Source organism: Marmota marmota, unplaced genomic scaffold (assembly GCF_001458135.2).
Source record: "Marmota marmota marmota unplaced genomic scaffold, marMar, whole genome shotgun sequence".
Lineage (NCBI taxonomy): Eukaryota > Metazoa > Chordata > Mammalia > Rodentia > Sciuridae > Marmota > Marmota marmota.
This window is the reverse complement of record NW_026000283.1, coordinates 380,583-407,417: the sequence shown is the minus strand read 5'-3', so window position 1 is coordinate 407,417 and position 26,835 is coordinate 380,583. Positions and strand designations below refer to the sequence as shown.

General features: G+C 44.1%; 1 protein-coding gene and 1 non-coding gene across 7 annotated transcripts; both read right to left on the bottom strand.

The window, feature by feature from the left end:
* Positions 1-707: 707 nt before the first annotated feature.
* Igsf1 (immunoglobulin superfamily member 1) lies at positions 708-16,519 on the bottom strand. 6 transcript variants are annotated; one of them, XM_048797076.1, is made up of 22 exons: positions 16,400-16,499; positions 16,238-16,299; positions 15,893-16,004; positions 13,867-13,999; positions 13,693-13,719; positions 13,019-13,300; positions 12,399-12,686; positions 10,209-10,493; positions 9,702-9,995; positions 8,940-9,218; positions 8,493-8,613; positions 6,528-6,598; positions 6,399-6,431; positions 5,721-6,011; positions 5,198-5,476; positions 4,120-4,407; positions 3,112-3,399; positions 2,637-2,924; positions 2,163-2,450; positions 1,770-2,048; positions 1,277-1,400; positions 708-1,127 (listed from the first exon to the last, which is right to left on the bottom strand). In XM_048797076.1, exons 4-22 carry the CDS (start codon positions 13,931-13,933, stop codon positions 992-994), a joined length of 4,008 nt encoding a protein of 1,335 aa, XP_048653033.1. In that variant the 5' UTR covers positions 13,934-13,999; positions 15,893-16,004; positions 16,238-16,299; positions 16,400-16,499; the 3' UTR covers positions 708-991. The 6 variants fall into 6 exon arrangements, with proteins under 6 accessions (XP_048653033.1, XP_048653031.1, XP_048653032.1 ...); XM_048797074.1 differs by lacking the exon at positions 15,893-16,004 and having other exon boundaries at positions 16,400-16,519; XM_048797075.1 differs by lacking the exon at positions 15,893-16,004 and having other exon boundaries at positions 13,867-14,011.
* Positions 16,520-23,341: 6,822 nt separating this feature from the next.
* Positions 23,342-23,448, bottom strand: LOC125614407. The gene has a single exon (XR_007345007.1). It is a non-coding gene; the product is annotated as a U6 spliceosomal RNA (small nuclear RNA).
* Between the last annotated feature and the right edge of the window lie 3,387 nt (positions 23,449-26,835).

The following is a 26,835-nucleotide window of genomic DNA, read 5'->3' as shown; positions in this document are numbered from 1 at the left end:
GAGGCAGAGGTGGGAGTTCAAAGCCAGCTTCAGCAATTTAGTGAGGCACTAAGCAATTGAGTGAGACCCTGTCTCTAATAAAATGCAAAACAGGGCTAAATCTAGGGCTCAGTGGTTGAGTGCCCCTGAGTTCAATCCCTGGTACCGCGCCCCCCCCAAAAAAACCCAAAACAACAAACTACCCATGTCACCTGCTTCCTTACTCCCTGAGTTCCCACCACTAGAAGTGCACACCTTTAGGGAACTGGGGCTGTCTTTAGAGTATTGGCTTTTATCAATTGTTCATACTTTATTAAAAGGGAATTAATATATACCCTATAATTGCTACTAAGTATCACAAAGCACAGTTTCAAAGTTCTACAGAGAGCCAACCCTGCTGTGTGAAAGCAGGTGTTCTAACATGGTGAATACAATGTAATATTAGAGTTTGTCTTCAGGCTCAACTTGGACAGAACATTGCCATTCATTCATTCATTCATTCATTCAATAACGGGATGGAAGGACAGAAGAATACTCCTTTTGGTGACCACATGTCAAACCAAACTGAGTTGTGGAGCTGCCCCCCTGTTCCCCACCCATCCTTATACTCCTTTTTCTATACTTGTAGCCCTATGTCTTCTTTTTCTGCCATGGAGATCAGTTCCAATTCACCGTTTCTGCTAAGTTATAAGTGGGCAACATACCAATAGAAGACTATTGCCATAGTTTTTGCAGTTATATAGTGAATACTCTCTTTATTCAGAAGAATACATTTCAATAGAATTCCATGCACCAGTGAATCAGTACAGTGAGGAGTTATAGGGGTAAGGAACCTCTCTTTGGGAAACATCTCATCCTGGTAGAGCTTGCAACTCCCAGAATCCCCTTCACCCAGCTCAGGTGATTAGAGGTCAAGGAGCAGTAGATAGGGTTGACACTCAGGGTAATCAGCTGGATTTCCAGGTCTCTGAGGGTAAAGGAAAGGAGAGGAAAGCTCTTGTAAAGGGGATTATTATATGGGGACTGGAAGTTCCACTGAGATTCCCTGAGAGGTTGAGGAGGGAGAGTTAGTAGTGGTGTCTGGTTCTCCTTCTTGGTTACACTCTTCAAGGACTATAGTCTGATCTCTTCCATCTGTCTCCGAGCCCCTGTGTAAAGAAAACGACATGAGCAAGGGAAGATTCAGAACAATGAGCCTGAAACCAAGTCACATGGTACAGCTCAGATCCTGGAGGAGTATTTGGATCATTGTCCAGCAGCTCTCAGCATCCAGAAGGAGCCTGAGATGAGCACTTACCTGGTTCGGAGTCGAGGCCACTTTTTCCACTCTATGGCTAGCACCACCCCCAAGGCTACCACAACCACCACAATCAGGCTACTTCGGACAATGTTACCCACGGTGCATTCTTGAGCAGCAGGTCCTGGTGTATATAAAAGAGCAGAATCAAAGGCCATGGAGGTTAGCAAGTGTATGTTCCCCCTGGATCTCCTGCTATCCCCTCACTGTAGCCTCCTCCAGAGCCACATGGGAAGGGTGGGCAGAAGGGGTGATCAGTGGTGGCACATATGCCACTAAGGAAGATAGCTCTCCTTTCCTGGTGGGTAAGAGGCCTTGAAGGAGTCCTGAACTGATATCTCACCTCATCACCATCCTTAGGAGAAAGATGACATTTGAGGTTTCCAAATCTCAAGTCCCTCCTCTCTCCTGATTTGGATTGTCTCTAGAGGGGCTGTCCCTGAGATCTCACGTGTGTCAGGCCAGGACCCTTAGAGAGGGATTATGCACTCACCTGCTGCTCCCACCAGCTCCAGGGAATCACTAGGCTCAGACCAGATATCAGGGAAGGCCTGGAGGCGGTAGCTGCAGCTATAGTTCCCAATGCCTTTTCCTTCCATGTTGTTGATGATAAAGTCACCATCCTCTGAGAATTGCTGAGGTGCTTCCTCTCCCTCTTGTTCCAGGACAAATTCGACACCCGGCAGGGGGCCTCGGCACTGAAGGGTGATGTCCTTCCCTAGCTGGAACACAGTGCTGGGCCAGGCTGCCAGAGAGGGTTTAGGAGGTTTATCTGCAACCAAAAAGAACACAGAATTCAGAGAATTGATCCCAAACTCAGCCCGACCCTCTGTGAACTGCTAAAGCTACACAATCTAACAGCTTGCTTAAGTATCCAGGACCTTACCAGTCACCCAGATCTCCAGGGAGTCACTGTGATTTGAAGCAGCAAGGGGAGCAGAGTCCAAATAATAAACACAGCTATAGATCCCAGAATCTTCACCTCTCACCACTGGCATCCAGAAATCAGCCCTGTACCCATTTGGCCTCTGTTGCTCTAAGGGCTCTTGAGACCCTTCCTTCAGTAGGACAAATGTTGAGTCTGGCAGTTCCCCTTGACATTGAAGAGTGATATTTTCTCCGGGGGCCACCATGGGACCAGGCTGGACTAAGAGGCTGGGTTTGGGGAGCAAGCCTGGAAAAGATTAATGCTTGGTCAGAGACAAGAGGACACTATCCAGTGCATCACCCCTGGATTCTCTGATAAAAAGGAAAGATTATTGCTTGCCTTTCCTCCAGCTCTTTGTAAACCATCTCCCATGAACCAGTATATTCCCTCCTGTTTACACTCCCCTGCATGTTTCAGAGCACCATCCCATACCTGTTACTATGAGTTCCAGGGTGTTGCTAGGCTGTATCTTGATAGAGCTGGTCCAGTCAGGGTGGTAGTAACAGCTGTAACGCCCTAGGCTAGCACCAGATATATTGGTGATGGGAAATGCCCCATCGTTACTGGTGGATCCCCAGAGCTGCATTGAAGTGGGTCCAACTTCTTTGTGCAGAATGTACCCTACTCCATGGACAGGACCTTGGCACCAGAGAGTAACATTCTGCCCAATGGCGACCACAGAACTGGGCACAGCAAACAGCCATGGTTTGGGGAATGTGTCTAGAAAGAGAATAAAGGTGGATTGTGATGAGTATGGCAACTTGTCCCTCCCTGAATTAACCCTTTATCTTTTCCCTGGATATAGTTGTTCCCCTCAAGGCTTAGTCTAACCTTTCAGAAAGGAGTACCCTCTTTAACTTGTGCTCTAATTATCTCTATCCCAGTCCCATATCTTGTTTGTCCTTACCAGTCACCCAGATCATAAGAGGCATACTGAGATATGAGCCCCTGTTGGACATGGTTGTTTCATAGTAAATACAGCTGTAGTTTCCAGAGTCCTCTGTGCTGACAGTGTGGAGGAGGAAATCAGCTGAGTTCCCAGAGGCACTCTGGAACTGTATGGGAGCCTGGGTTCCCTCCTGCAAAAGGGCAAACCTCATGCCCTGGAAAATCCCTTGGCAGCGCAAGGTCACATTCTTCCCGGGAAGTACCACAGGTCCTGGCTGTGCCAGGAGAGTAGGTTTGGGGTAGAATTCTGAAATTAAAGAGATCACAGCATGAGAGAAGCCCACCCACTGTGCTGTGAAAATAGCTTTTATAGCGTTATCATAAGAAACAATGTTACCTAATGAAGAAAATACAATTCTACCAACTCAAAGATAATTATTTATATATTTTCCATTTATTTTTTCTAGATATGCCCATGTCCATGTAGCTATAAGTATTTACATAAATGGAATTCCACTGTCTTCACAGTTGGGTATTCTGATATTTTTCATTTAATTTTATATTGTAAACATTTTCCTATGACGTTAAACAGCCTTTGAAAACTATCATTTGCAATGGCTGCCTAACATGCAGCTGACGTTTCAAGGTCTTCTGTTCTCTTAAGGCCATCCAGCCCACCAATCTCTGACAAGCCTAGCTAAAGAAAAAGTGGACATTGAACCTAATGCTCAAGGCCAAGCCACAAAAAGATTTTAGAAATAGGACAACTTGAGCTTGACTCTAGGATTGAACATCCCCATCTGCCTCACTTCTTTCCTCAGAAGTGAATTATTTGCCTCTCCCCTCTCCTTTGTCTCTCCTTCCTGTAATAACATGAGCAGCTGTCCCACATGGACTGTTCACCATGTGCCAGGCGCTGTCCTAAGCACTTAGTGTCTTTTAGAAGGAACATTTCTTCCTCTCCCACTGACAGGCCTTCCACTTCACTGTCCTAGGGTGAGCACCACAGGATTTCCCCCTTCCTAACCTGTCACCACCAGCTCCACAGGGTCACTAGGCTCAGACCAAATAGCAAAGTCATAATAGCGGCAACTGTAGTTCCCTCCATCACCAATGCCCACTGAATCGATCACAAAGTTAGCTGTATTGGCCCCTGGATTTGCCCAAGACCGGTCACTGGCTGCTATTTCATTGCCATCTTTGTAAAGAATAAAGGTCATGTGCTGGTGAGGGGTGGAGCAGTTGAAAGTCACTCGGGCACCAGGGGTGACCACAGGGCTGGTCAATGTCTTGAAGAAGGGCTTGGAGTACATTTCTAGAAAACACACACACACACAAATAACACAAAACTGAATTAAGAAAAAAAGCAAATATTGATTCTAGGAAGCTTCTCTGTTTTCAATTATGTGTTAATTCAGAAATAGGTGCATTTAAAAATCTTACATAGGCGAGTGCAATGATAAAACACCTGTAATCTCAGGAGGTTGAGGCAGGAGGTTGGAAAGTTTGAGGCCAACCCCAGCAACTTAGCAAGGCCTTGATCAACTTAACAAGACCCTGTCTCAAATTTTTAAAATTATATATATATATGAAGGGCTGGGGGTGTGTGGCTTAGTGGGAAAGTGCCCTTGGGTTCAATCCCTAGTATCCCTAGTACCTGCCCCCCTCAAATATTACTCAGGGATCCATCACCCCCATGTCTCATTGCCTCCATATGAGTCCTCACTTTCAATGGGGCAGGCAATGGACACTAGTGAAAAGTACGAATTTTCACTGGGGCTTTGCTGGTTCTCTGAGCCTCAGTTTGCCTATTTGGACCAGAGGGGGAAATAGTAGCTGGTCCACCTCCCTTGAAGATTTGTTCTACAGTTAAATGAGATAATTGATGGGAAAATAATTAGAAAAATTAAATCACCCTCCACAAACCCAAGCTATTAATAACGATTATGGCTATTAATATCATGCAGCCAGAGGCCCTGGCACTCCCAGCGCCACGCCTGCCTAGCTCTAAGATTGGACACAGGCTCCTGGGACCAGCAGGAAAGTTTGCCCTGGGGAGAGGCTTTGCCTCCCCCTCCTCCCTCACACACCCTTTTCAGCTCTACCTTTTATGACAAGCTCCAGGGGCTCACTGGGCTCAGACCACTTAAAGGGGCGCTTTTCAGTGTGCATGCGGCAGCTATAATTGCCTTCGTCTTTATCCTCCATTCTTTGGATTGTAAAGAAGGCTTCTCTCCCAACGGCACCAAGTTGCTGGACAGGTTCCTGTTCTCCCTCCTTATACAGAGCAAAACTCATGCCTGCCAGCCATCCTTTGCATCGGATTTGCAGTTCCCGGCCCCGAACTGGGGGAGCAGCAGAAATGACAGGTTTGGGGAGGATGTCTGGAAAACAAAATGGAGTGGGAAAGGAGTCAGAAGTTTGGAAGTGCTCAGATGGGCCACTCAGAGTCACTTTGTCAGCAAAAAAGAAATCCATCCTGGGCTGGCCCTAGGCTCTTCCTGTCAGGCTCCTCTCACTCTCTTCCCCACCCCTCCCCCAACCCAGGGCCCCTCCTCTCCTCCCTGCAGCACAAGAGTCCCAGGGTCACTGGGGATCACTCCAGGGGGATCCTTTGCCTTTTCTTACCTGTTCCCACCAGTTCAAGCGCCTCACTAGGCTCCGACACAGCCATTTCCTCCCATGAATGGCAGTGGTAACTCCCGGTGTGGCTCTGGGTCAGGGCGCCAAGGGGGAAAGCAGCCCGGACCTGCTCTGAGGCCGGGCGAGTTGCAATCCACCCAGTCCCGTCCTTCAGCAACACAAACTCCTTAGTTGAGCCAGAAGGGCTTCTGCACCAGAGGGTTAAGTTCTTCCACGGGGCCAGAGGGAAGTTTGTCTCTGCCCACAGCTCAGGCTTAGGGGTTGGCATGATTATTTCTAGAAACAGCAGAGTTAATGAAGCCATCCTCCCTCCTTCCTTTCCTTGCCCTTGAACCCCCTGCCCAGATCACACTGCCCACCTCCCCTTTCGACCCCAAACCGAATCCTTTCCTTCCTCCCTTCCTTCCTTTCTTCCTCAGGTGCTGGGGAAGGGGGAATCTGATGTGTCAGAGGAGCCTCAGAAAAGTGCAGAAGCTTGGGGGAAATTTTGCAGGCAGAAAGGCAGAATTGGAGGCTGAATTTTGCCAGCAGCTTTTAGCAAGTGCCCCTTCCTGGCTGTCCTTCCCTCCCAACCAGTCACTCCCTGGCCACTGACACTGACACTCTGTAGTTATTTCGGATCTCCAGAGAGGAATGTCCCAGTCTGGAGCAGGAAAAACTCACCAGTCTCTTCTGTCAATACCCCATTGCACAGTCCTGCAAAAGAAACTGCTGCCAGGGCTCTGCCCCCTCCTCCACAGGACTTCACCCCGGCCTTCTGCCCAGGCCCCTTCCCCACCCCCTTGTACTCACCACAGCAGAGAAGGGCCGTGATTATGAAGAGCATGGTGACCCCTTGAGCTGTTCCCAGCAACCAGGCTTCTCTAGCGAGACCAGAAAAGAGATGAGAGGAGTTGCTGGGATTAGGGGGAGGGCGGAGAGAAGGGGGCGGCAATTTATGTCATTGGCTTGCTCACTACCCAATGGGGATTGGGTAAGGCCAGGATAATGGGATATAATCTTTTCTGACATCGATGACTTTTCTTTTGGAGGGCCTAACTACCTACAAACCCCTTGCTCTTTAATGACCCAGATGCCCCCCCTGCCCCTTTCCCTCACCCCAGCCTATATCATATGTCAGCTCCCCATGGCCTCTGATCAGACTGTTGCTGGAATTGAGATATCAAATGGGAAAATGCTTTTGTACCTGTAGTTCTCAGAACTCCTGCAGCTCAGTGTGATCGGCAGCTCTGGGTGGTGGGTGTGGGGTGGAGGGAGAGACCTTGAGTATTTCTGTGTCATCAAGTTTAAGTTTGGCAGCAGTTGTTATTATGGCAGTATTGGTCCTCAGACCGACCTGCCTCATCTGCCTTTGTTATGGAAGGGTTGCCTAGGCAGCCTTGATGAATTACCAGAAGACTGTCAGTGCTGAGCTAAGCTTGTCAGAGAGTGGGATTCCCCTCCCCCTCCCATATTATGACAGTTCAGCAGTGTTGGAGTATGGGTCCTGTAGAATTACATGATATTAACCCAAAATCCATTTGACACTTTCTATTTAGAAAACACTGATGCCCCCAGCTCCTTCCTGGTGAGGAAAACATGCTTTTGTAGCTGTTTTCTCTGAAATCAGATTTCTGATCTTATTCTTTGATTCAATGCTCCTGGACTGGGGTCAGGGCACATGAAGCTACATTTTTTTCTAACTCCTGGCTTGGGGGTTATCTTTATGTGCATGAGACTCGGGACAGAATTTGAGACAAAGGAGAGTTGAACCTCACTGAAACTTTTGGAAAACTCAAAGAGTGGTGGTTTTTGCAGAAGCCTTTGGTGTCGCCCCCCTCTTGGTACCCAAACATTCTACCCCGCAGATCCCAGCGGAAAACACAGACACATATAATCATAGTCATCATCCATTGTGTATTGAATACTCCCAGACACACAAAGGTCTATGATCACAGTGGCAGAGGGGTACAGCCAGAAGCAGAGGGAAGAGGAAGAGAGCAAAGCATTCAGGAGGTGATGCCCCCACTGGTCTGGAGCTGTCATTTCTCTTCTCATTCTCAAACGGAGTAGCCAGAGACAAGCCACAGGGATCAAGGAGAGAGGTGAATAGCCCAGAGGACACCGAAGGATCAAAGGAAGTAGCAGGAGAATCTTTTGGCTTGTCATTTTGAGGGTCAGATGAGACAGTCTGACTCCCTGGCTCCATCCATTGCCTCATCAGATGCCTATTCAGGTTAAGACTGTATTCCCAGGATGCTCTGCACAGGTGTTTGGAGGCCAGAGTGGCAGAGAGACAGGTTTCTAAGGCAACTAGGATGGGCCGCAAGGCTCTTTAGCCCTTGAGAGTTAGGGGTAAGGGTGCAGAGTTGAAGTGGGAGTGGATAAGAACCTGGGAGACAGGCAGCATGGCTTGTTATTAAGAGAAAAAGTTCAGATCAAGTTAAAGAGAGAAACATTAATCATGCAGAGGGACAGGGTGCTTTGGGGGTTGGTCACTCTCAGAAGGGGTAGGGTTAGTGAATGTGGTTCTGATAGCTTCTCCAGCCTCTGAGAATTATGCATTTCTCCACCCTCTGGCTTGGGCGATGACCCCTCTGTGAGGTGAAAGAGAAACAGCTAGAGTGAGAAGGTCTTGTTTCCTAAACCCAGATGATGGGGGGCATACATAAGGTGTGCTCCTGTGCCTTGTTTCAAATAAGGTGTAACCAGTTTCTGAGACTTGGGGAGCCTGGACTGAACTTGGGCAGGAAACAGGGTCTGGGGCCAGACAGTTACCTGATTCTGAGTCTCCGACACTTCCACCTTATCCACAGTACTACCACCAGCAAGGCGACAAGCTGCACAATTAGGGACAACCTGATAGCTTCATTCAGAACGTAATTCCAGGTGAGAAAGCCTGTGACCAGAGAAAACCAGAAGCAGGGGCCTTGATGGAGACAGGGACAGGTAAATGAATATATTCATGGGGGGAATGGGGAGCCGATTACTGAGAGTGCTTCTGTGGGGGAAGGTAAGGGAAAAGTGAACTTCTTTTTCATGGGAACTTTGGAAGTTCCTGCTCTCTGCCTTTGAATGATTGTTAGACCACCCCCAGGGGAAGGGTGCCCAAATCCATGGGCCCTGACTTCAAAGTTCCCGAGTCCCCTTTCCATATCTTTCTGGGCACTGCTCTGAGATCCCAGAAGTATGAAGGGGCGTTTCTGTGAATAGTTATCCTCTCACCTGCTGGCCCCATCAGCTTCAGAGGCTCACTACGATGAGACCAGATGTTAGGGTGTGCCTCTACACGATAGCTGCAACTGTAGGTGCCTATGCCTTTCCCTTCAACATTAGTAATGATGAAGTCACCATCCGCTGAGAATTTTTGGAATTTTTCTTTTTCTTCCCATTCCAGAGAAAATTCAAGTACTGGATGAGATACTCGGCACTGAAGGGTGATGGCCTTGCCTAGCTTGAACACAGTGCTGGGCCAAGCTGATAAGGTAGGTTTAGGGGGCTTATCTGAAACCAATCCAGAGATGAGAGTTAGAAGTAACCTTGCACTCAACACCCTCTTCCCCACCAGAAGTTTATAAGCTCCCCATTTGATTATCTCTTCCTTCCCATTTCCACTTGATCAGTGGCTTCAAAATTTGACCATGTACTAGAATTCTTATGCTATCACCTGGGTACTCTAAAACTCATGGTTTCTATCTTCCATGAGGAAGAAGTCATATGTGTAAGCTTCTTCTGGACTAAAGGACAATACTTTTTTCCTGGGGTTGCAGTGGGGTTGGGCCATGTTGAGAGGTTAGGGCTTAAGGAACAAACCTGGGAGAGAAGGCCCCTAAAGGATTTGGAGAAAGTTCTACACCACCCTCATAATGTGTTTATCCTTGGCTCATAGCTCCAAGAGATTACAAAGGGCCACTAGCTCCTTCTTAGAACACTGTAATGGTGATAGAAACAAATAGGTTGGTGATAAAAACAGTTGTTAGCACTTGCCTACAACCACAAGCTCCACAGAGTTGTGTGTTGCCATCTTAATCGAGGTCTTCCAGGGGAGAAGATAGTGGCAGCTATAGATGCCACTATCACTGTAGGTCACATTGTTCAGGAAGAATGATTTGGTATCATTGATGCTGGTGGCATCCAATAAGTGAAGAGGTTTGTCTTCTCCTTTCTTATAGAGTGCAAGCCCCACTCCATCCACTTGTCCTTGACAGCGCAGGCTCACATTCTGACCCATTTGGACCACAGGACTGGGCTGAGCAAGTAGCCGGGTCTTGGGGAAAGAGTCTAGGACAAAATGTAAATATAAAGAACTATACAGTCTAACTCCCCCCACCCCGAGTTTACCCTTGGTAAATACTGACCCAAGCCCAGTTACACAAATACTCCTCTTTTCAACACTGTTAGCCCTGGCTGCATGACTAGGCTCTCCAGGGGGCCTAGAAGGAGTTTTATATCCTTAGCCCCTACCATAAGTTCCATAGCATACCCCTCTCTTACCAGTCACCCAGATTTTCAGGATATCACTAAGGAGTGAACCCCTGTATGACCCATCATAGTAAAAACAGAGGTAATGTCCAGAATCTTGGCTCTTCAGGGACTGGAAGAAGAAGTGTGCCTCGTTTTTTATTGGCTTCTTATGGTAAAAGGACTTCTCCAAGTCTTCAAGCTTCATTAAAGCAAAGGTCATGCCATAGATTGGCCCTTGGCACCTGAGATTCAGGCTTTCCCCAGGTGCCATCATGGGCCCCGGATAGGCTGTCAGAGTTGGTTTGGGGTAGAGTCCTAAAAAGGGAAGAGACCCTGAAGTTAGAAGTAGAATGATTCTTCCCTAATCTATTTTTATTTTCCTAGTTTCTTTGGATAATAAGTGGTAGCTGAAATTTGTCCTTTTCTCCCTTTCTTCCTTGGATCTCTGCTTCCTCTAGGCCACAGTCAGGGTAGGTTCACCCACGCCCCTTCCCTCTCACAAGACTATCAGCTCCACTGAGCTCTGATCTTGTGTAGGTGTGTGTCTCACTGCAATATCTACATCCATAATTCCTTGCATCTTCAGGTACCTGAAATGACAAATGTAGCTCTTCCAACCACCTGCAAAACCAAACCTCTGAAAATGACTGATTCCATCTTTGTAGAGCATGAATATAGAATAATATTAAGGAGAGCTTTTGAACACATTAAGCCCACTTAAGATCCTACTTCCAACATAGGTTTGGAGGAGGTGGATAAGGAGGGTTTAGTCAGTAAGTCTGCAAACCAACAAAATCTCTGTTAATGGAGTCCCACCCCCATTTCCATGGATTCTTCTTCCAAAATGATTGAACTATAAAAGATCAAATTTCACTCCCATATCACCCCTTACCCCACCCCAATCCCAGGTACACCCACTTAAATGGATCAGCTTTGTCATACTTTCATGGAGCATTTAAGAGGTGTCACGCATCAGATAATTCTAGGAGTACAAGGGTTAAGAAGGCACCATCACTACTAGCAAAAAGTTCATGGACTAGTGGGGATACTAGTGGAGGATTCTGGTGAACAGGTAACTACAGTAGTGTGTGTTAGTGGACTCTGTGCTGGAAGGGCTTGTGTACAACAAACATCCATACACACAGTTCAAACAGACAGTCCTTTGTTCTTTGATCCTCAATAAAAAGCTATACTAATATAATGGTAATATCTACCATTTATTGAGAACTCATATGCCAGGCACTGTACAAATATTATACTTAGGCAAATCCTCACAACAACCCTGTGAGGTAGGCATTATTCTTATATCAATTTTGCAGATTAGGAAACTGAGGCACAGAGAGGCATCATACAATATGTTGGATAGATACTGTTATCTAATTTTAAAGTGGAGGAAACCAAAGCACAGAGAACTGAAGTGACTCTCACAAAATCACTCAGGGAGGCAGTGTCAGAGGTAAAACTAAGAATCAGGGTTATTACTTCTAAGTCCAGGGCACTTTGTGTAGCACCCATAGTTTTCCCCCAAGTCTATTTAGCTTGATGGAGGGGACTAAAGCAAAAGTGAACAATTCCATATAAAAGCATCCAGGCCATTGGGGCTGGAATATGTGTCTGGCATTTGGATACTTGGGGAGCCCTCTTCTGTGTCTACAGCTTGGTGCCACCTTACTGGCTCTATTGATATGGGGCCGAAATAATTTATCAAGCCATTTCTAAAATGCAATCTCTCACTTTTTTCACTTGTCTTGCTTGTTTTTAATCATCAACAATAGCAATTTGTTTTATTAACTACACTTAAAAATAACAATTGCAAAAAAGAATTTAAAAATCAGCTTATAAATTTAAATTTAGATTTAAAAATTGGTTTATAAGACTGCAGCAGCAGTGCCTGGCACGTTAGGTGCTCAATAAATACTGAACAAATAAATGAATGCATAATATTCAACAAGTAGAGAAAGTACAAAGCTATGATGAAAGTATCTGGACAGTTGGCTGGGCTCACTCACTAGCCAAATAATTGGCTCCCATCCATCTGCCTTGCAGCATGTGTGATTCTAATTTACATTAAATCTTAGTAAAATGTCAGATGACTCTACCTCATGAACCTTGCAGGGTGTAGGAACTAGTTGAGGAAAGTAAAACCAGAAACCCTGGCTCAACCAGCCATAATCCCTGGGATAATAATTGTAAGATGCCAGCAGCCATGGCCACACCCACCTGCTACAACCAGCTTCAGGGGGTTGCTGGGCTCTGACCACAGAGTGGGGAGCATCTGGATGTGAGTGCGGCAGATGTAAACCCCTTCGTTCTCAGGTGTCATGTTGTCAATGGAGAATATGGCCATTGTCCCGGTTGGGACTTGGTAATCCACCGGCTCTGCGTATCCCTCTTTAAACAGCATGAACACCAAATCCTGCAGCCAACCATGGCAGAGGATGTTAACATTGCATCCAGGAAGAGGTGGGGTCTCAGCCTGGATCCAAAAGATGGGCTTAGGTAGCTGGCCTGAAAGAAAAAAAAAATGAACTGGAATTAGGTAGAACAAGGATAGTGCTGCCTGGAGAGCTGCAGAGGAGAGCTCTACTTTAAATAAGGCTTCCCTGCATGATCCTTATTTGCTACCCCTCCTTCCCCCACTTCTGTTCCAGAGTCTATAACCTCGCCGCCGTGCATTGCCTAATACAGAGTAGGTACTTATTTACTAACTGTGGAATGCGTGCTTGCGTGCATTTGACATAAGTGAATGAATGAATTAAACAAACCCTGCCCTGGAAAATCAGGATCTGAATCCCAGGAGTTGGAGGTTATTCATGAGTATGTATCTCTGTCTTTTTTACCTGGTGCCTCTAGCTCTAGAACTTTACTGGGCTTTGACCAGCCTGTTTCCTTCCAGTAGCAGCACCTGTAAAGACCTGTATTGGACTCAGTAAGGGCACCTAAGAAGAATGAAACTTGAAAGGTCTTGTAGGAAGGGCGGATCCAGGTCATCTGTGTCTTATCCTTCAGCAGCAGGAATTTGCTTGATATCCGAGAGGGGCTTCTGCACCAAAGTGTGATGTTCTCCCAAGGAGCCTGGGGATAGTTGGACTCGATCCACAGCTCCGGTTGAGGTTCCATTCCTGTCATTCCCAAAGATCATAAAGATGTGAGCAGTCAGCCCTCTCCATCCCATAAAGTACCCCACAATGTAACTCAAAACTAGCTCCAAGCCAGATCCCTCCTTTTGCCTTTCCTTGGGGGCAGGAGTGTCTGCTTATGTGGGACCCCAGGATATTTGTTCAAGGAATCAAAAATGAGTTGGGGAGTACAGTGCTTTCCTTTGCATCTGAGATAATGCTCTTCATTTTTTTTTTCCTTGTGGGAAACCAAGGCATAAAGGGAGAGGCTCTGATTCCCAAGCAGCTCATCTATCTTTGGGATCTCTAGGCAGTTATGTTCAGGGTCACGCAGGCAGGACAATGTCTTTGGATCCTATGGGAAAGAAGGGACCTGAGGGGTGGGATTCACTTACCTATCAGTGTCTTCCCTAGACTCAGCCCTAAAAAGAGAGATTATGGTGAATTAGAGCCCCTCTGTCCCCACTCTTCCCTCCAACCTTAATATTCTCCTCTCCCTCCCAGAGATACATGCTCACAGGGGTATCTATGACGAAGTCACTTGCCCCTCAACCCTTCCTTGTACTCACGAATGCAAAAGAGTAAGATGAGGAATGTCCGTAGCATGGTGGCCCCCTCCCCTGGTCTGTCCTGCATTGTGGGGCCTCTGGTGCTGGTCAGCACCCTGAGTCTCCGATTTTGCTCCTCAGTATGTAGTAGGATCTAAAAGCAAAACTGTTTTTACACAGGGGACTTGTTATGCTTTTCGAAGTTTAGTATAAACCACTGAATTCACTCAACAACCCTTCATTCTACTCCCTCACAGGCACACAGGATATTACAAAGCTACCTGCTTCATCCTCTCCTTGCCCTTATTTTTCACTTCCCCATCTCCTCACTGAAGGCCTCTGTTTGTATGTAAAATGTCATTTTTGTAGAAATGTCTACTTGTCCCTGGGATCTCAGAGGCTCAGAAGGTGGCCTAATGTAAGCCTGCAGAAGCCCCATGGAATGAAGGAGATGGGAGATATAGTCACCTTTTCAGATCCTTTGTTCAGACACTCTCTCTCTCTCTCTCTCTCTCTCTCTCTCTCTCTCTCTCCAACAACTTAGCAAAAAAAGCATTACTACCATCCCCATTTGGTTGATAAGGAAAATGACGTTATTCATTCATCAAAGTCAAAAGTTACTAAATATTCAAGCCAAAATTCAAATCCATGTTTAACTTCAAGGCCTATGCTCCCCTCTCATCCTCCCTCAACCCTCCAACCTCATGTTATGAAGACATTCTCTTCTCATTCTTATCTTTTACCCCCCAATTCTCAATACTCCCACCTTAAGTAGGAAAGTAAAGCTGATTACACTTAATTAATATAAGGTATAAATGATTCATTGCCCACCCATAACTTCTAAGCAGTTTTTATCACTGCCCTAAGGAAAATGGAAGTGTTAGAAATTTCAGGAAATACCACAAGGATATTTGAGTGCAGGGAGGCCTTCTGATTTTTCCCGAAGTCATCATGGACTACAGGCCCTGCATAAGGTGAACCCCTAAGCCTTTGTGTCTCTCCCCTTCCCCAAGAGTAAACTTCACCAAGCAGAAATTGTGTACCCACCCCCACAAACTCAGGCTAATTCTCCTCTACTAAATTTCTATTCAGAGTCTGAGGTCTCCTGCTGTTTAATCAGAACTCAGTGGAGTAGGGTAGTGGTGGCTCCAGAACAGAGAAAGGGACTAATTTTGCTTTTCCAACTGACCCTGGGACCTCAGCCTCTAACTTGGTCCAGTGCTGACATTGAGCAGAATGGAGGAACAGGAAGAGAGGAAGATTCTTTTTCAAAACCTCTGGACTAGAGACTAGGTGGACAGTGAGAGATCCAAGAAGGCAGTGCTTTGTTTTTTATTTCTCACTTTGTATTGAAGGAGGCTTAATTTACCCTCTCTGAACTTTTCTTACCTGTTAAATGGGGGAATAATATCTACCTAGTATTGCTATTGTGGTAGATTAGAGAATATACATATAGTGTCAGCACATAGTGGACATTTTGTGTTAAAAGGTGATTATTTTTTTTCTTCTTTACAAAGGGGATGTCCAAATGGTGTAGGACCCTGAAGATGCTCTTCCTCTCTCAGTTCCTACAGCCCCTTGTCCCCACTTTTGAGGGCCAGGCCAAGGCTTGGATGCCACCCTGTTGCTTTGTTCCCCTGGGGCACTGGGCCAGGATCTATTGGGGGAAGCCAGGTTCTACTGCCAAGGGAAAGGTTTGACCTGGGATTCTACCCAGGAAATGCCATCTGAGGCTCCAGCCTTAACACGTGGACCCCCAAATCAGGGTCTTCGATTCCTGGGCTTCTCAGAATAATTGACCATTCCTCAATCTCTAAGGAAACTATATCATTTATATGGAGCCAAAATGATTAATCTTATGCTCAGGGAACGTGGCAACAGCCCTAAGCTTCAGGTTAATTGGCCACGCCCATTTTTGCCCTTTCACCCCCCCCACCCCCACCCCCAACTTGGGCTGTTTAACCATTTTACCCTCTCTTTCTACTCCACCCCAAGCACTTTCCCCCCACCCTTAGGCAGCACCGCAGTGCTTTTGAGGGTGACATACCCGAAATTTCTAATGGCTCGCCCCCTGCATAGCTTTGAGGGCTCCAGCAATCAAAGGGGTTGGGCTCGGCGGGGTGCTGGTTGCATGCTCCGCTGAGGGTTGGGAGGGAAGACTGAGAAGGAAAAGGGAAGATATCTACAGTGCCCAGAGATTCTCAGCGAGGCACGGCTGGGATCCGGGGAGGGAAGGAGAAAGGCAGGGATGAAGGGGGTAGGGGGACAAACTGAGGAGCAGTTTACAGCAATTAATTACAGTAGGGAGACTCTTTAGGGGTTTTGTTTAGGATCTGGTGGCCAGTAATTAATCTTCAGCCACTGGACTATGCGCTCATTTGCAGGTACTTACGGTAGTTGAAGGCCCGCTCCGATGTTGGAGATTCTCCAGTGAGCTCCTCCAGATGCAGCAAACTGCCCGGCATGAGAAGAGCTGTCTAAGGACAGCCTCTCAGGCTCCGAGCCCCGCCTCCCCTCTCCCCCGCCCGCTGCTGGCCCGCCCCAGCCTCCGCACCTCTTTCACTGGGCTCCGCGAGCCCACCTCCACCAACTCTGCCTAGCACCTGCAGTCCTCTGGCGACCGAAATATATACGCCCCTCCCAGCTCCCCGCCTCTCTGCTGACTCCCTGCAGAGGTTGCCCAGCCAAACTCAGGCCCCTGCCCCCTGCCTGTCGCTCAGAGTCTCATTGGGTCACCATATCCTGGAGGGGGAGATGGCCAGCTCTTAAGTCAGCCAGAGCTGTAGATCCTCCTCACCAGCTCTCAATTGCCATTAAAGGGCTCTCAGATATTCCTGGGCTCATTTAGCGCCCCATGGGTTCAGAAACATCGCTACCGTGGTTTAAATGCCTACTATGTGCCCCCGACCCCTGAGCATCTGTTTATCTCTAAACTTCCCAACAACCCTGCAAGATAAGTGTTTCTTCCCTCAGTTTTACAGATGAGGAAACTGAAGCTCAGAGAGGGTTAAGTAACTTGGACAATCTTCAAAGTCCAGCTTGGGATAAAAGCCCAGGCTTTAGAGACATACAAATTTAGATTTCAGTTCAGGTTCCACATTCAATAGCTGTGTGACCTCAAGCAAGTGAATTACATTCTCTGAATCCCAGTTTCCCTGTTCTTAAAATAAGACAAGACAGCCTAGTTCATAAGACTTTAATGAGATAACATAAGTAAAACTCACAACAGAGTAGGTCCAGCACAGTAGGTACTTACTAAATGGTAGCTGTTGCTGCTACTAATAGTAGTAAGCATTGTTAATCTGCAAAGCCTTCCTCAACTTTCTTAGAGCAACATGAGTTTGATAATATAGAACAAACTTTCATGAATCGTTGAGTATGAAATACCTTTTAACATGATAATGTATGGATGAGGCACTAACCAAAACCTCTTGACATATAACATGTGATAGGATTAAACTCCAATGGACTCACAGACCAATTGGTAAGCAATATGCACCTCACAAACCAATGGGTTAAAAAATAGTCAAACGTTTCTTTATATGCATGTGCCTTTTTTAACCTTCATAAAAGATTATAGGTTATCTAGTGAAAAATACCTTAATTTGGGGCTGGGGATGTAACTGTTGGCAGAGCTCTTGCCTAGCACACATAAGGCCCTGGGTTCAATCCCCAGCAGCACCATAAATAAATAAATAAATAACTGCTCCTGCTTCAAAAAAATAGCTTAAAAATACCAGAAAACTATGTGAAAAATAAAGTAGGGCTTTTTTAATGTGCCAGTTGAACAATGTATCTTCATGCATCAGGTGACACCAATTGTGGCTTCCTGGCATTCTCCCACATACCATTATGCACTGCAGATTATTGTGTACTGATTAGAATAGCCATATGAATATAAATATGTGTTTCTGGGCAAGTTATTTTACTTCTCCAAGCTTCATTTGCTTGTTTGTAAAATGAAGATAAAAATTGTACTTACTATCTTGTAGGGTTTTGGGTTGGATGGAATAAAAACTGCCCTCTAAACCACTACCATAGGGCCTGAGTCACAGCAAGCAGCCATTAATTCAACAAGTTTGTTAGGTAATTTCTTTGTGGCAGGCATTGTTTCAGATGCTGACAATTCAGAGAGGATGCCGGTTCCTTCTCAAGAGTCTGCAGTCTAAGGATAACTGGTGATAGAGAATGAGTAGGAGGCAGCCAGAGAAGGAGGTGCCTTGAGAGTCAAAGAGGACTGCAGTAGGAACGGCCAGCAAGAAAGGCACGACAGTACGTTTGCGCAGAACTGAAAGCAGTTTGCTGTTACTATATGTCTAAACCAGGGAGGTGTTAATGGAGAAAGAAAGGGGAACAAGGGTTTCCAAAATATGGAGAGGCAAAATTGGACAAACTTGATGTTTGTTTGGAACAGAGTAGTGACAGTTATTATCTGTCAGAGTGAAAGTATCGGTGGTGATTGATTTTCAAAATATTTATATAGAAATCACTATAATAGTACTTTATAAATCTGAACTCATTTAATTTCCATAGCAACGTTATAGAGTAGCTATCATTTTCAGCTCCATTTTACAGACGAACATACTGAAACACAGGGCCATTAAGCAAATTTCTCAAGGGCCAAACAGCTAACAAGTGGCAGAGCTAGGATTCAGACCTAAATTGTCTGGGCATAGATTCCCATATTCTGAATCACTACTCTATGCTGCTTCTGCATTGAATAGGTAGAATGATACGACCAGACTGAAAAAAAAAAAAGGGAAAAAAAAACTATGAAAGTGCTTCATAAAATAAAAAGGCACCAATCAAATGCAGTTAGTAATGTGGAAAGAAGACGACAGAAGATCCCCCAGCTCTTTGCAAGTTCTTGGGCACAAGCTTGTACTTTTGGAAAGCAGCCTGAATCTAGAGCTCAGAATCCACTCCCCCCCACCACCATTTGGCCTTGGAAGCCTGAGAAGGTCCTGCCTGGGCTGTGTGGGTGAGAATACCACACACTCTCGCCTTTTGGTCTGGGACATTATGGAGTCTTGAAGAGACTTATTATTCAGGCTTCATAGGAGTCCCTCATTCAAACTATGGCTGGCAATTGAGATGCCAGAAGCTTCGTCTCTAGGCTACCTCCATAGGTTTTGAACTCTGCAGCCCACAGAAAGAGAAACATTTTCTGGCCAATCTCCCTGAAGAAACCTTGAGTTGCCCAATATTATAAAGCTAGGAGTAGAGGCCAACAGGGTCTGGGGTTAGGACTCAGCAGAGACAGAGTTCCTGACATTGATTCTGTTGCTCTTCCTCCATCAGGGATCCTGCATGTCTGTCATTCTGAAAATCTCTCTCTATCTCTATTTCTCTTTCTCTCCTACACACACACACACACACACACACACACACACACACCCCACTCAGAAGACCTGTTTCCTCTCCTGTTTTATTACTCTAGAGTTAATTGCTTTCCACAACTCTTCTTTCAGGGAATAGTTTGAGAATGACCAATCTTAATAATGGCCAAGGCCTCCTTTGACTGTCTGTATTACCTAAATTTGGTGGGGTGGTATGGGAGCTCCCCTGCCTTCATTGTCCTTCTTAGAGGGGATGACAAAAATATTCCTGAATTTCAGACTCTGAGCACTGGGGCTGTAAGGGAATTCCTCCTGCAAAAACTTAGAGTCACCTGTTATGGATTATAAGCCAACTATCAAACACAACGCCCTGGGTTCAATCCCCAGCACCACCAAAAAAACAAAAACACAAAAACAAACCCAAAAACAACAACAAAAAAAGAAAGGTAGAACTCAAAGGAAGAGATGGAGAAGCAGCAAGGTTCAGAGTGATCTGTAGTCTTTCACCCCAATCAAGTCAAGCATAAGAGGATGAGGTTTTTTATTCTCCTAAATCTGTCTTGTAGTATCCTAAATAAGAGATGCACAGGGCAAAGCTGGCCTCCTCCCAGCAATGTGCTGGAGCTCACCAACTCTGCGCATCTTATCACAACCTGGCATTCAGTGACATAACAGTGGTAGCTTGAGATTGGTCATGGTCAGAGGATTTTCACCACAGAGGAAGCAAATGCTGCAAAACAGGCATCCTCTTTAAAACATTTACTAGCAAACCACTTTCTTCCAGTTTTATGCTTTAAGACAGTAAATTTTACTGGCATACAGAAAATTTTGCAACCCCCCCCCCAAGAATCCTGATCACTTCCCCACACTAACAAGATAAGGAGCATTGTGTTAGCTCTCTCCTCCTGCCCCCACCTCATTGTGATGGTAAACCACCTGAGGAATGTGTCCTGTTGATAATGCATCTTCCGCACCCCTCCAAACTTCTGAGTCTGCCAGAGCCACCATCCTTTTCTACACTGGAAAAAAGGCATGGAGTAGATGAAAAAGGCTTTCAGGTACCAATAAGCAAGTGCTGTTCCTGAGCAGACCCAGTCTGAAAGGCTAGGCTCCCAATAGTGAAACCGGATGGGGAGTTTGGCTTTGGAGGTGTGGAGTTTAGAGCTAGAAAGGGACTTTGGAGCCAACCCACAGAGCTTGGGTTTCAACTTATCCTTTGTCAAGCATTTCAATTATGAAGGGCATAGTTTGGGGCAGTAAGTCACTTGCAGAAGCTATCCCTAAGGGTATTTTCAGGACTGTGCTGGAATCTTCCTAGAGTAAATCACATGCAAGTATGAACCAGAACTGAAACTTCTTTAATCAGAACACTCATTGTAAACCATAAGGTGTTAGACAGAGACCCACATGATCAGGCTTCTGTGTGTCTGTCACAGAGCCAATGAACAGTGTGATTACCTAGGTGAAGCTAACTTAAGGTTAATGGGTACATAGAGAAAGTGAGGTTTTATTGTGCTTCAATCTAGAAGGGCCAAAGGATTCTGTTTGGCCCTCATACCATTTACCAACAGGATCAACTACTAAACTACCAGCCCCAAATTGCAATCTTCCCAGCATCACAAAATGCCTTTTTTAAAATATGAGCAACAGTGTGCATCTGAATACATGGTGGGCAGGGGTGGGTGGTGGTTCTAAGATAGACCTATAAAATGTGGGGTGCACTGAGTATAGGCTATGCAGTGTTTTAGTATCCCCTTTTCCTGTGCTGGATCAAGTTGGTGGTAACAGAAGGATGACAGGTAGGTTCAACCTCACTGCCTAGGTTGGGCAGTCAGAGAGGGTTCTGAAGGCAGTTCAGGTTGGACCCAGGTAGAATGCTTCCAAGTGCCAGTATCAGGAAAACCTTATTCTGCTTCAAAGTCTGACTTGCCTCCTGTGTTTAAATTGCAGACATTTTCATGGGGGATGGGGAGGGGAGAAGGAGGGGGATGCCACTCAGGAATGCACAACTAGGCTTTTTGTATTTACTTTTAATCACTTGTCCAAAGGAAAGTTTAGAAGTTAACAATTGGGTTCTTTTATCATCCTATTTATTGTATGATTCACCAATTATATAATTAAAGTTAAATAGAGATGTCAAAATTGCAAGAACAACACAAATCAGCAATTTAAAAACACATCACTGCAATATAACCCACTTTATACAATCTGTTTCTAAAAATAACAGTTTATAGGCAATCATTTCAATGTACATGCATCTCTTAGAGTTCTGTTTGTTTGGGGCCTTAAAATATGATCAAATTTTCTATAAGATACATGTGCTGTGACATAGGATGGAGGTGACTTCCAGCAAACAAGTCTTTTAATTTCATATAGTTGATTATATTTAGATTGAAAATAAAATTATTTATTTCTTATTTGATCTCTAATATTTCAATGTCTCCCTATCTCACCTAACTTGAATTATCTTGCTATATTCACATCCTCTTTTTCATTATCCTTTCCCATCCCATCCCATTCATTTTTTGTTTTTCTTATCCTCCTTTCCTGTGCACAATGTTTTTTTTTGTTTGTTTGTTTGTTTTGTTTTGGTACCAGGGATTGAACTCAGGGGCACTTGACCACTAAGCCACACCCCCAGTCCTATTTTGTATTTTATTTAGAGACAGGGTCTCACTGAGTTGCTTAGTATTTTGCTGTTGCTGAGGCTGGCTTTGAACTCTGGCTTTGAACTTTGAACTTTGTGATTCTTTTGTCTCAGCCTCCCAAGACGGTGGGATTACAGGCATGCATCACCATGCCCGGCTCCTTGGCCCTATGTATGTATGTATGTATATGTATGTATATATGCTTACACACTCATGCATACATATATACCATATGTGTGTATGCATAGAAATGGGTACACATACGTAACAATAACAACTTGGTACAAAGTTACATTTTTATTTTCTTTTTCCCTAATCACCCTGGCAAAAATACAAGTAATCATAAAAGTAAGATCTACATTCTATTAAGAAATTGGCTTTAAGCCAGGCATGGTGGCACATGCTTGTAATCCCAGTGATTTGAGAGACTGAGGCAAGAGGATTGCAAACTTGAGACCAGACGCTGCAACTTAGAGAGGTCCAAAGCAACTTAGTGAGACCTTGTCTCAAAGTAAAAAATAGAAAGGTCTAGGGATATATGGCTCAGTGGTTAATCACCCCTGGATTCAATCCCCAGTGCCCCTAACCCCCCAAAACATAAAAATGAGCCAAAAAATTTAAAAAAACTAGAAAAGAAAGAAGAAATGGATTTTATAAGTGAATTTAGTCACTTATCTCCAGGAGCACCTTCTTGTGCTGCAGCTGCTCTTGGTAAAGCCAGTAGTTGAAGAATTTTACTGATAAACACCTTGAAGTCATTTTGACTGTCAAAGACTCTGCTCTCATCTTCAATTTGGAAAGTTAGCCTGGCTGGATGGTTTATTTGGTGTTTTAGGCCCAGGAACTTCAACTGGATAATTTTCTCCAACTCATTCTCTCTTCCATTATTGCTAATGCATAGTCAGGTGTCAGCCCATCTTTATCGTGTAGAAAAAATCACTTATTTCCTCTGAGCATCTCACAAGATGATTTTTTTTTCTTTCAAGTTGAAGAACTGTGCAATTATGTGCCTTTGATTTTTAGTTTGAGAGGTATATTTGAGTGGTGATCTGTAAATTCTGTATATAAGTTGAGATCTATGTTTAGCTTTGGAAAGTTTTTTTTTCCAATAATTTCCTTAATAATGGCTTCAAGGCTACTCTCATTTTCTGCACCTTCTGGGATGCCAGATACATGAATATTATACCACCCTGATGTACTTTCAAGATCTATCACCTTTTCTTGCACCATGAAGTGCTATTTTCTTAAAATTTTTATCTTTTGAGACCCAAGCTAAATTTGGTTCTCGTTTGTACTGAGTCTCCTTTCCATGGTATTTTTTTTTTTTTTGGCAGTTTTTCTCTCTCGGGTTTACCTTCAATTCCTGAGCTTTACAGTGTTTAGGGAGCTTTTCCTTTGTGCTTTTAAAATGTCCACTAGTCCTACATCACTTTCAGGGTGACTCCTTCACCTTGGCTCTTTTTTCAGGGTTTTTGCCTGCTACTCCTCTGGGCCAGTTGTAACTCTTTTAAAAAAATGGAATGTTTCATGAATTTGCGCGTTATCCTTGTGCAGGGGCCATGCTAATCTTCTCTGTATCCTTCCAATTTTAGTATATGTGCTGCTGAAGCGAGCACCAGCCATAGCTCTTGAACCCTCTGAGGTCCCTTCTTTTTTCCTGGCATCATAGCACTTCTTGCTTGCTCTTAAGATTGTTTTCATCATTCTTTTCTAAGCTTGGATAGTTTCGGTTTTCTTGTTTCCTATTCTTGTGGCTGAGGCTTCTGACTTGGCAATTTAGTTTTGCACACAGCTGCTTTCTCTGTCCTCCCCCACCTCCCAGAAGCTCAAGAGCTAAGGTCTTTTCATTGAAATGCAAGACCTACTTTAAACTGAAATCCTCAGAAATCCTGTAGGAAATTAAGGTATAATCAACTGATGTGCTCTCATCTAATAGCATTGATGGAAAGAGCTTCGTTACCCTATAAGTGAGATAAAGAAATACACAAGTATATGAATGAAACAATAAATGCACACACATAAACATATATAAGGACTCTAAATACCTGAATACACATGCATATAAGCATGCAAAAATAATATAAATAGTCACACAGATACATACACATGGAAACAAATACGTACATAAAATTAACCTCATGTTTTCAGAATATTTAGTCTCTGCCTGGCTGGGAGTACACAGAATATTTCTGATTAAACAGCTAAATCCATTCAAGTTATAAAGCAGAGAGTGAGAGAAGTTCACCTAAATGTTTCAGTGTTTGTGGAAAGAGATTTTGACTTTGTGTCAGAGGGCTTGAATTTCAGTTCTGGCAGAGCTATTTACTAGCTGTGTAATCGTGTGACATTTGGCAAGCTACCGAAAGTTATTTGAGTCTCCATCTCCTCATCAGTCAAATGAGTATTAAATAATTGTGAGCTAAATCTGAACATAGAACTCTCTATTTGCCTTCATCCTTTTTTTTCTTGGTACCAGGGATTTGATCCCAAGAGTGCTTAACCACTGAGCCACATCCCCCTTTCCCATTTTATATTTTATTTAGAGACAGGATCACGCTGAGTTTCTTAGAGCCTCCCTAGGTCGCTGGCTTTGAACTCACTATCCTTCTGCTTCAGCTTCCTGAGCCATTGGAATTACAACTGTGTACCACCGCACCCAGCTATTTGCCTCCATTTAATCATATTTTATTTTTGAATCATATTTTAATATATCTCTTTACAGTGGTATCTGGGATTTAGATTGGTGGGGGTGGAAGCAGGACAGTGACAGGAAGGGTAAAACCTCAATAGGTCTTAAATGGACAGGTTCTCAGGTCCCACAGCATGTGTGATTTTTTTTTTAATTAAAGAATAAGGATTCAGCTTGATTACACCCCAGTATTGTTGAAAGATGGGAAAATAAAATTTTCTTTCAAGATTATAATTTGGGCTGGGATGGTAGCTCAGTGGTAGAATGTGTGCTCAGCATGTGTGAGGCACTGGATTTGATCCCCAGCAACTATAAAAAATTTTTAAAAATATTATGATCCAGGGCTGGGGTTGTGGCTCAGTGGTAGAGTGCTTGCCTAGCATGTGCGAGGCCGTGGGTTCCATCCTCAGCACCACATAAAAATAAATAAAAAAATATAAAGGTATTGTGCCTAACTATAACTAAAAAATAAATATTAAAAAAATATATTATGATCCACTAGGAGATACATCCATGTTCACAAATAAGGATAATACAGCATAGAGCACATAAGCTTTAAAAGAGTGTCAAATAAAGCACAAAAGGAGCATAAATAAGAAAGCATTTAATTCTGACCGACAGCACTTAAGAGTTCTTTATTCAAGCCTCCCCAACTTAAGTTCCCATCCCTGTCACTGGGCATGTTGAGGGCACATATGAGGCTTCCTGATCAGAACATCCATATCCGTGTTACCCATTTGATGTCTCCCTAGCATTTCACCATATGCCTCACTTTGGGAGTACAGAGCAAAGAACCTCAAAGTATAGCAGTGCAATCCTGTGTGGAAAGAAGGGCTGGAAATGAGGCTGGAGACATGGGCAGAAGCCAGGTCATTAAAGACCATGTGTGCCCTAGAGCATTTGTCAGTAAAATTTCATATTTGTGCCAAATTGAAAGGCCAGGTCACGATCTAGGTCCAAAAGGATGGCTTGTGTCCATGCAGAACATGACCTTCTCTAGTTCCGAATGCTCTCCCGGTTATGCTATCCTGGGCACAGATCCTCAGTGACAGGGCTCAGAGGCCACTTTCTGAGCTGACAGTCCACCTGTCCCTCTAATTCAGGCTCCTAGTAGTTCAGGTTTCTTTCTTCTTTCTTTCTTTCTTTCTTTCTTTCTTTCTTTCTTTCTTTCTTTTTGACACAATACCTTTATTTTATTTATTTATTTTATGGTGCTGAAGATTGCACCCAGTGCCTCACGCTTGCTAGGGAAGAGCTCTGTCACTGAGCTACAACCCCAGCCCCCTATTTAAGGTTTCTGTTCCAAAAGAAAAACTGGAGATGGGGCAGTTTACAATTAGAGTCACACACAATTAAATACCCATGTATGAAAACACTGGCCCTTTTTAGCAGTCTAATCATTTTAAAATCAGAGTCTGTCTTAGACTCCAATGTATCCAAGTGGAGGTAAATTTTAATGGGTTTTGTAGGAAGACAGTTTAGAGAAGAAGATATTGTGTAGGGAAAATAAAAACAAAAACAGGTCTAACAAATTCAAATGCAAAAGGTGATTTCATCAGGTTACCATATGAATTCTGAGAAATACTCAGAATTGTTATGGAAAATTAGTATAAGCACCTGATAGGATTTGCCTAATAAAAACTAGAACAGGAACTTGATGCCTCTTTCTTCAAAACAACTAAAAAACAGGAGCTTAAAGTGTTTTGGTACTGTGAGATCTTAGGCAAATACAACTTTTCACTTATGCTTTTATTAAAACATGTTTATTGCACAGCTACTTTTTTTCTACTTTGGGGAATACATCAGTAAACAAAACAGAAAAACCCCACATGTTACTCAATAAATGTTTTTACTAAGTATCTAGGTAGAGACATTTTTAATGCTTCGTATAAGGATATGTTTTCAATACTGTTACTAAAAATATAGAACTGACTTTGGTACTAACTACAGGGATTGAATTTTGGGACATCAGTTAGTAGTGTCTGGGATTGGTTGTGGGTTTGATAACTCTAAGAAGAGTTTTGCATTGTCCTATCACATCTCCTTTCTTGAACCTTTTATTCAAAATTAAATGACAAAGTAGTACAGGAAGTATAAGAGTAAAGGAGAAAGTTTATGAAATGTTCTCTGCATATTTAAAAAGGGGTAGAAAGAAAGGTTTGGCCATAGCATTAAAATCTTTTTGATTAATCCTATCACCTTTATCTACATGAGTTTTCCTTTTAATGTTTTTAACAATACCTCCCAAAATTTAGGAGAATATATTCCAGTAGGGGAAATTGTAATGCCAAGGAAATCTACACTACAATTGTCC

Excerpts from the sequence above, each read along its gene's own strand:
- Igsf1 (XM_048797074.1), bottom strand. The coding sequence starts at position 13,933 with ATGCAGGACAGACCAGGGGAGGGGGCCACCATGCTACGGACATTCCTC. Across the intron at positions 13,720-13,866 it reads CATCTTACTCTTTTGCATTC|GGCTGAGTCTAGGGAAGACA; the intron begins GTGAGTACAAGG and ends CTCTCTTTTTAG. Across the intron at positions 12,687-13,018 it reads TCTAGAGCTAGAGGCACCAG|GCCAGCTACCTAAGCCCATC; the intron begins GTAAAAAAGACA and ends TTTTTCTTTCAG.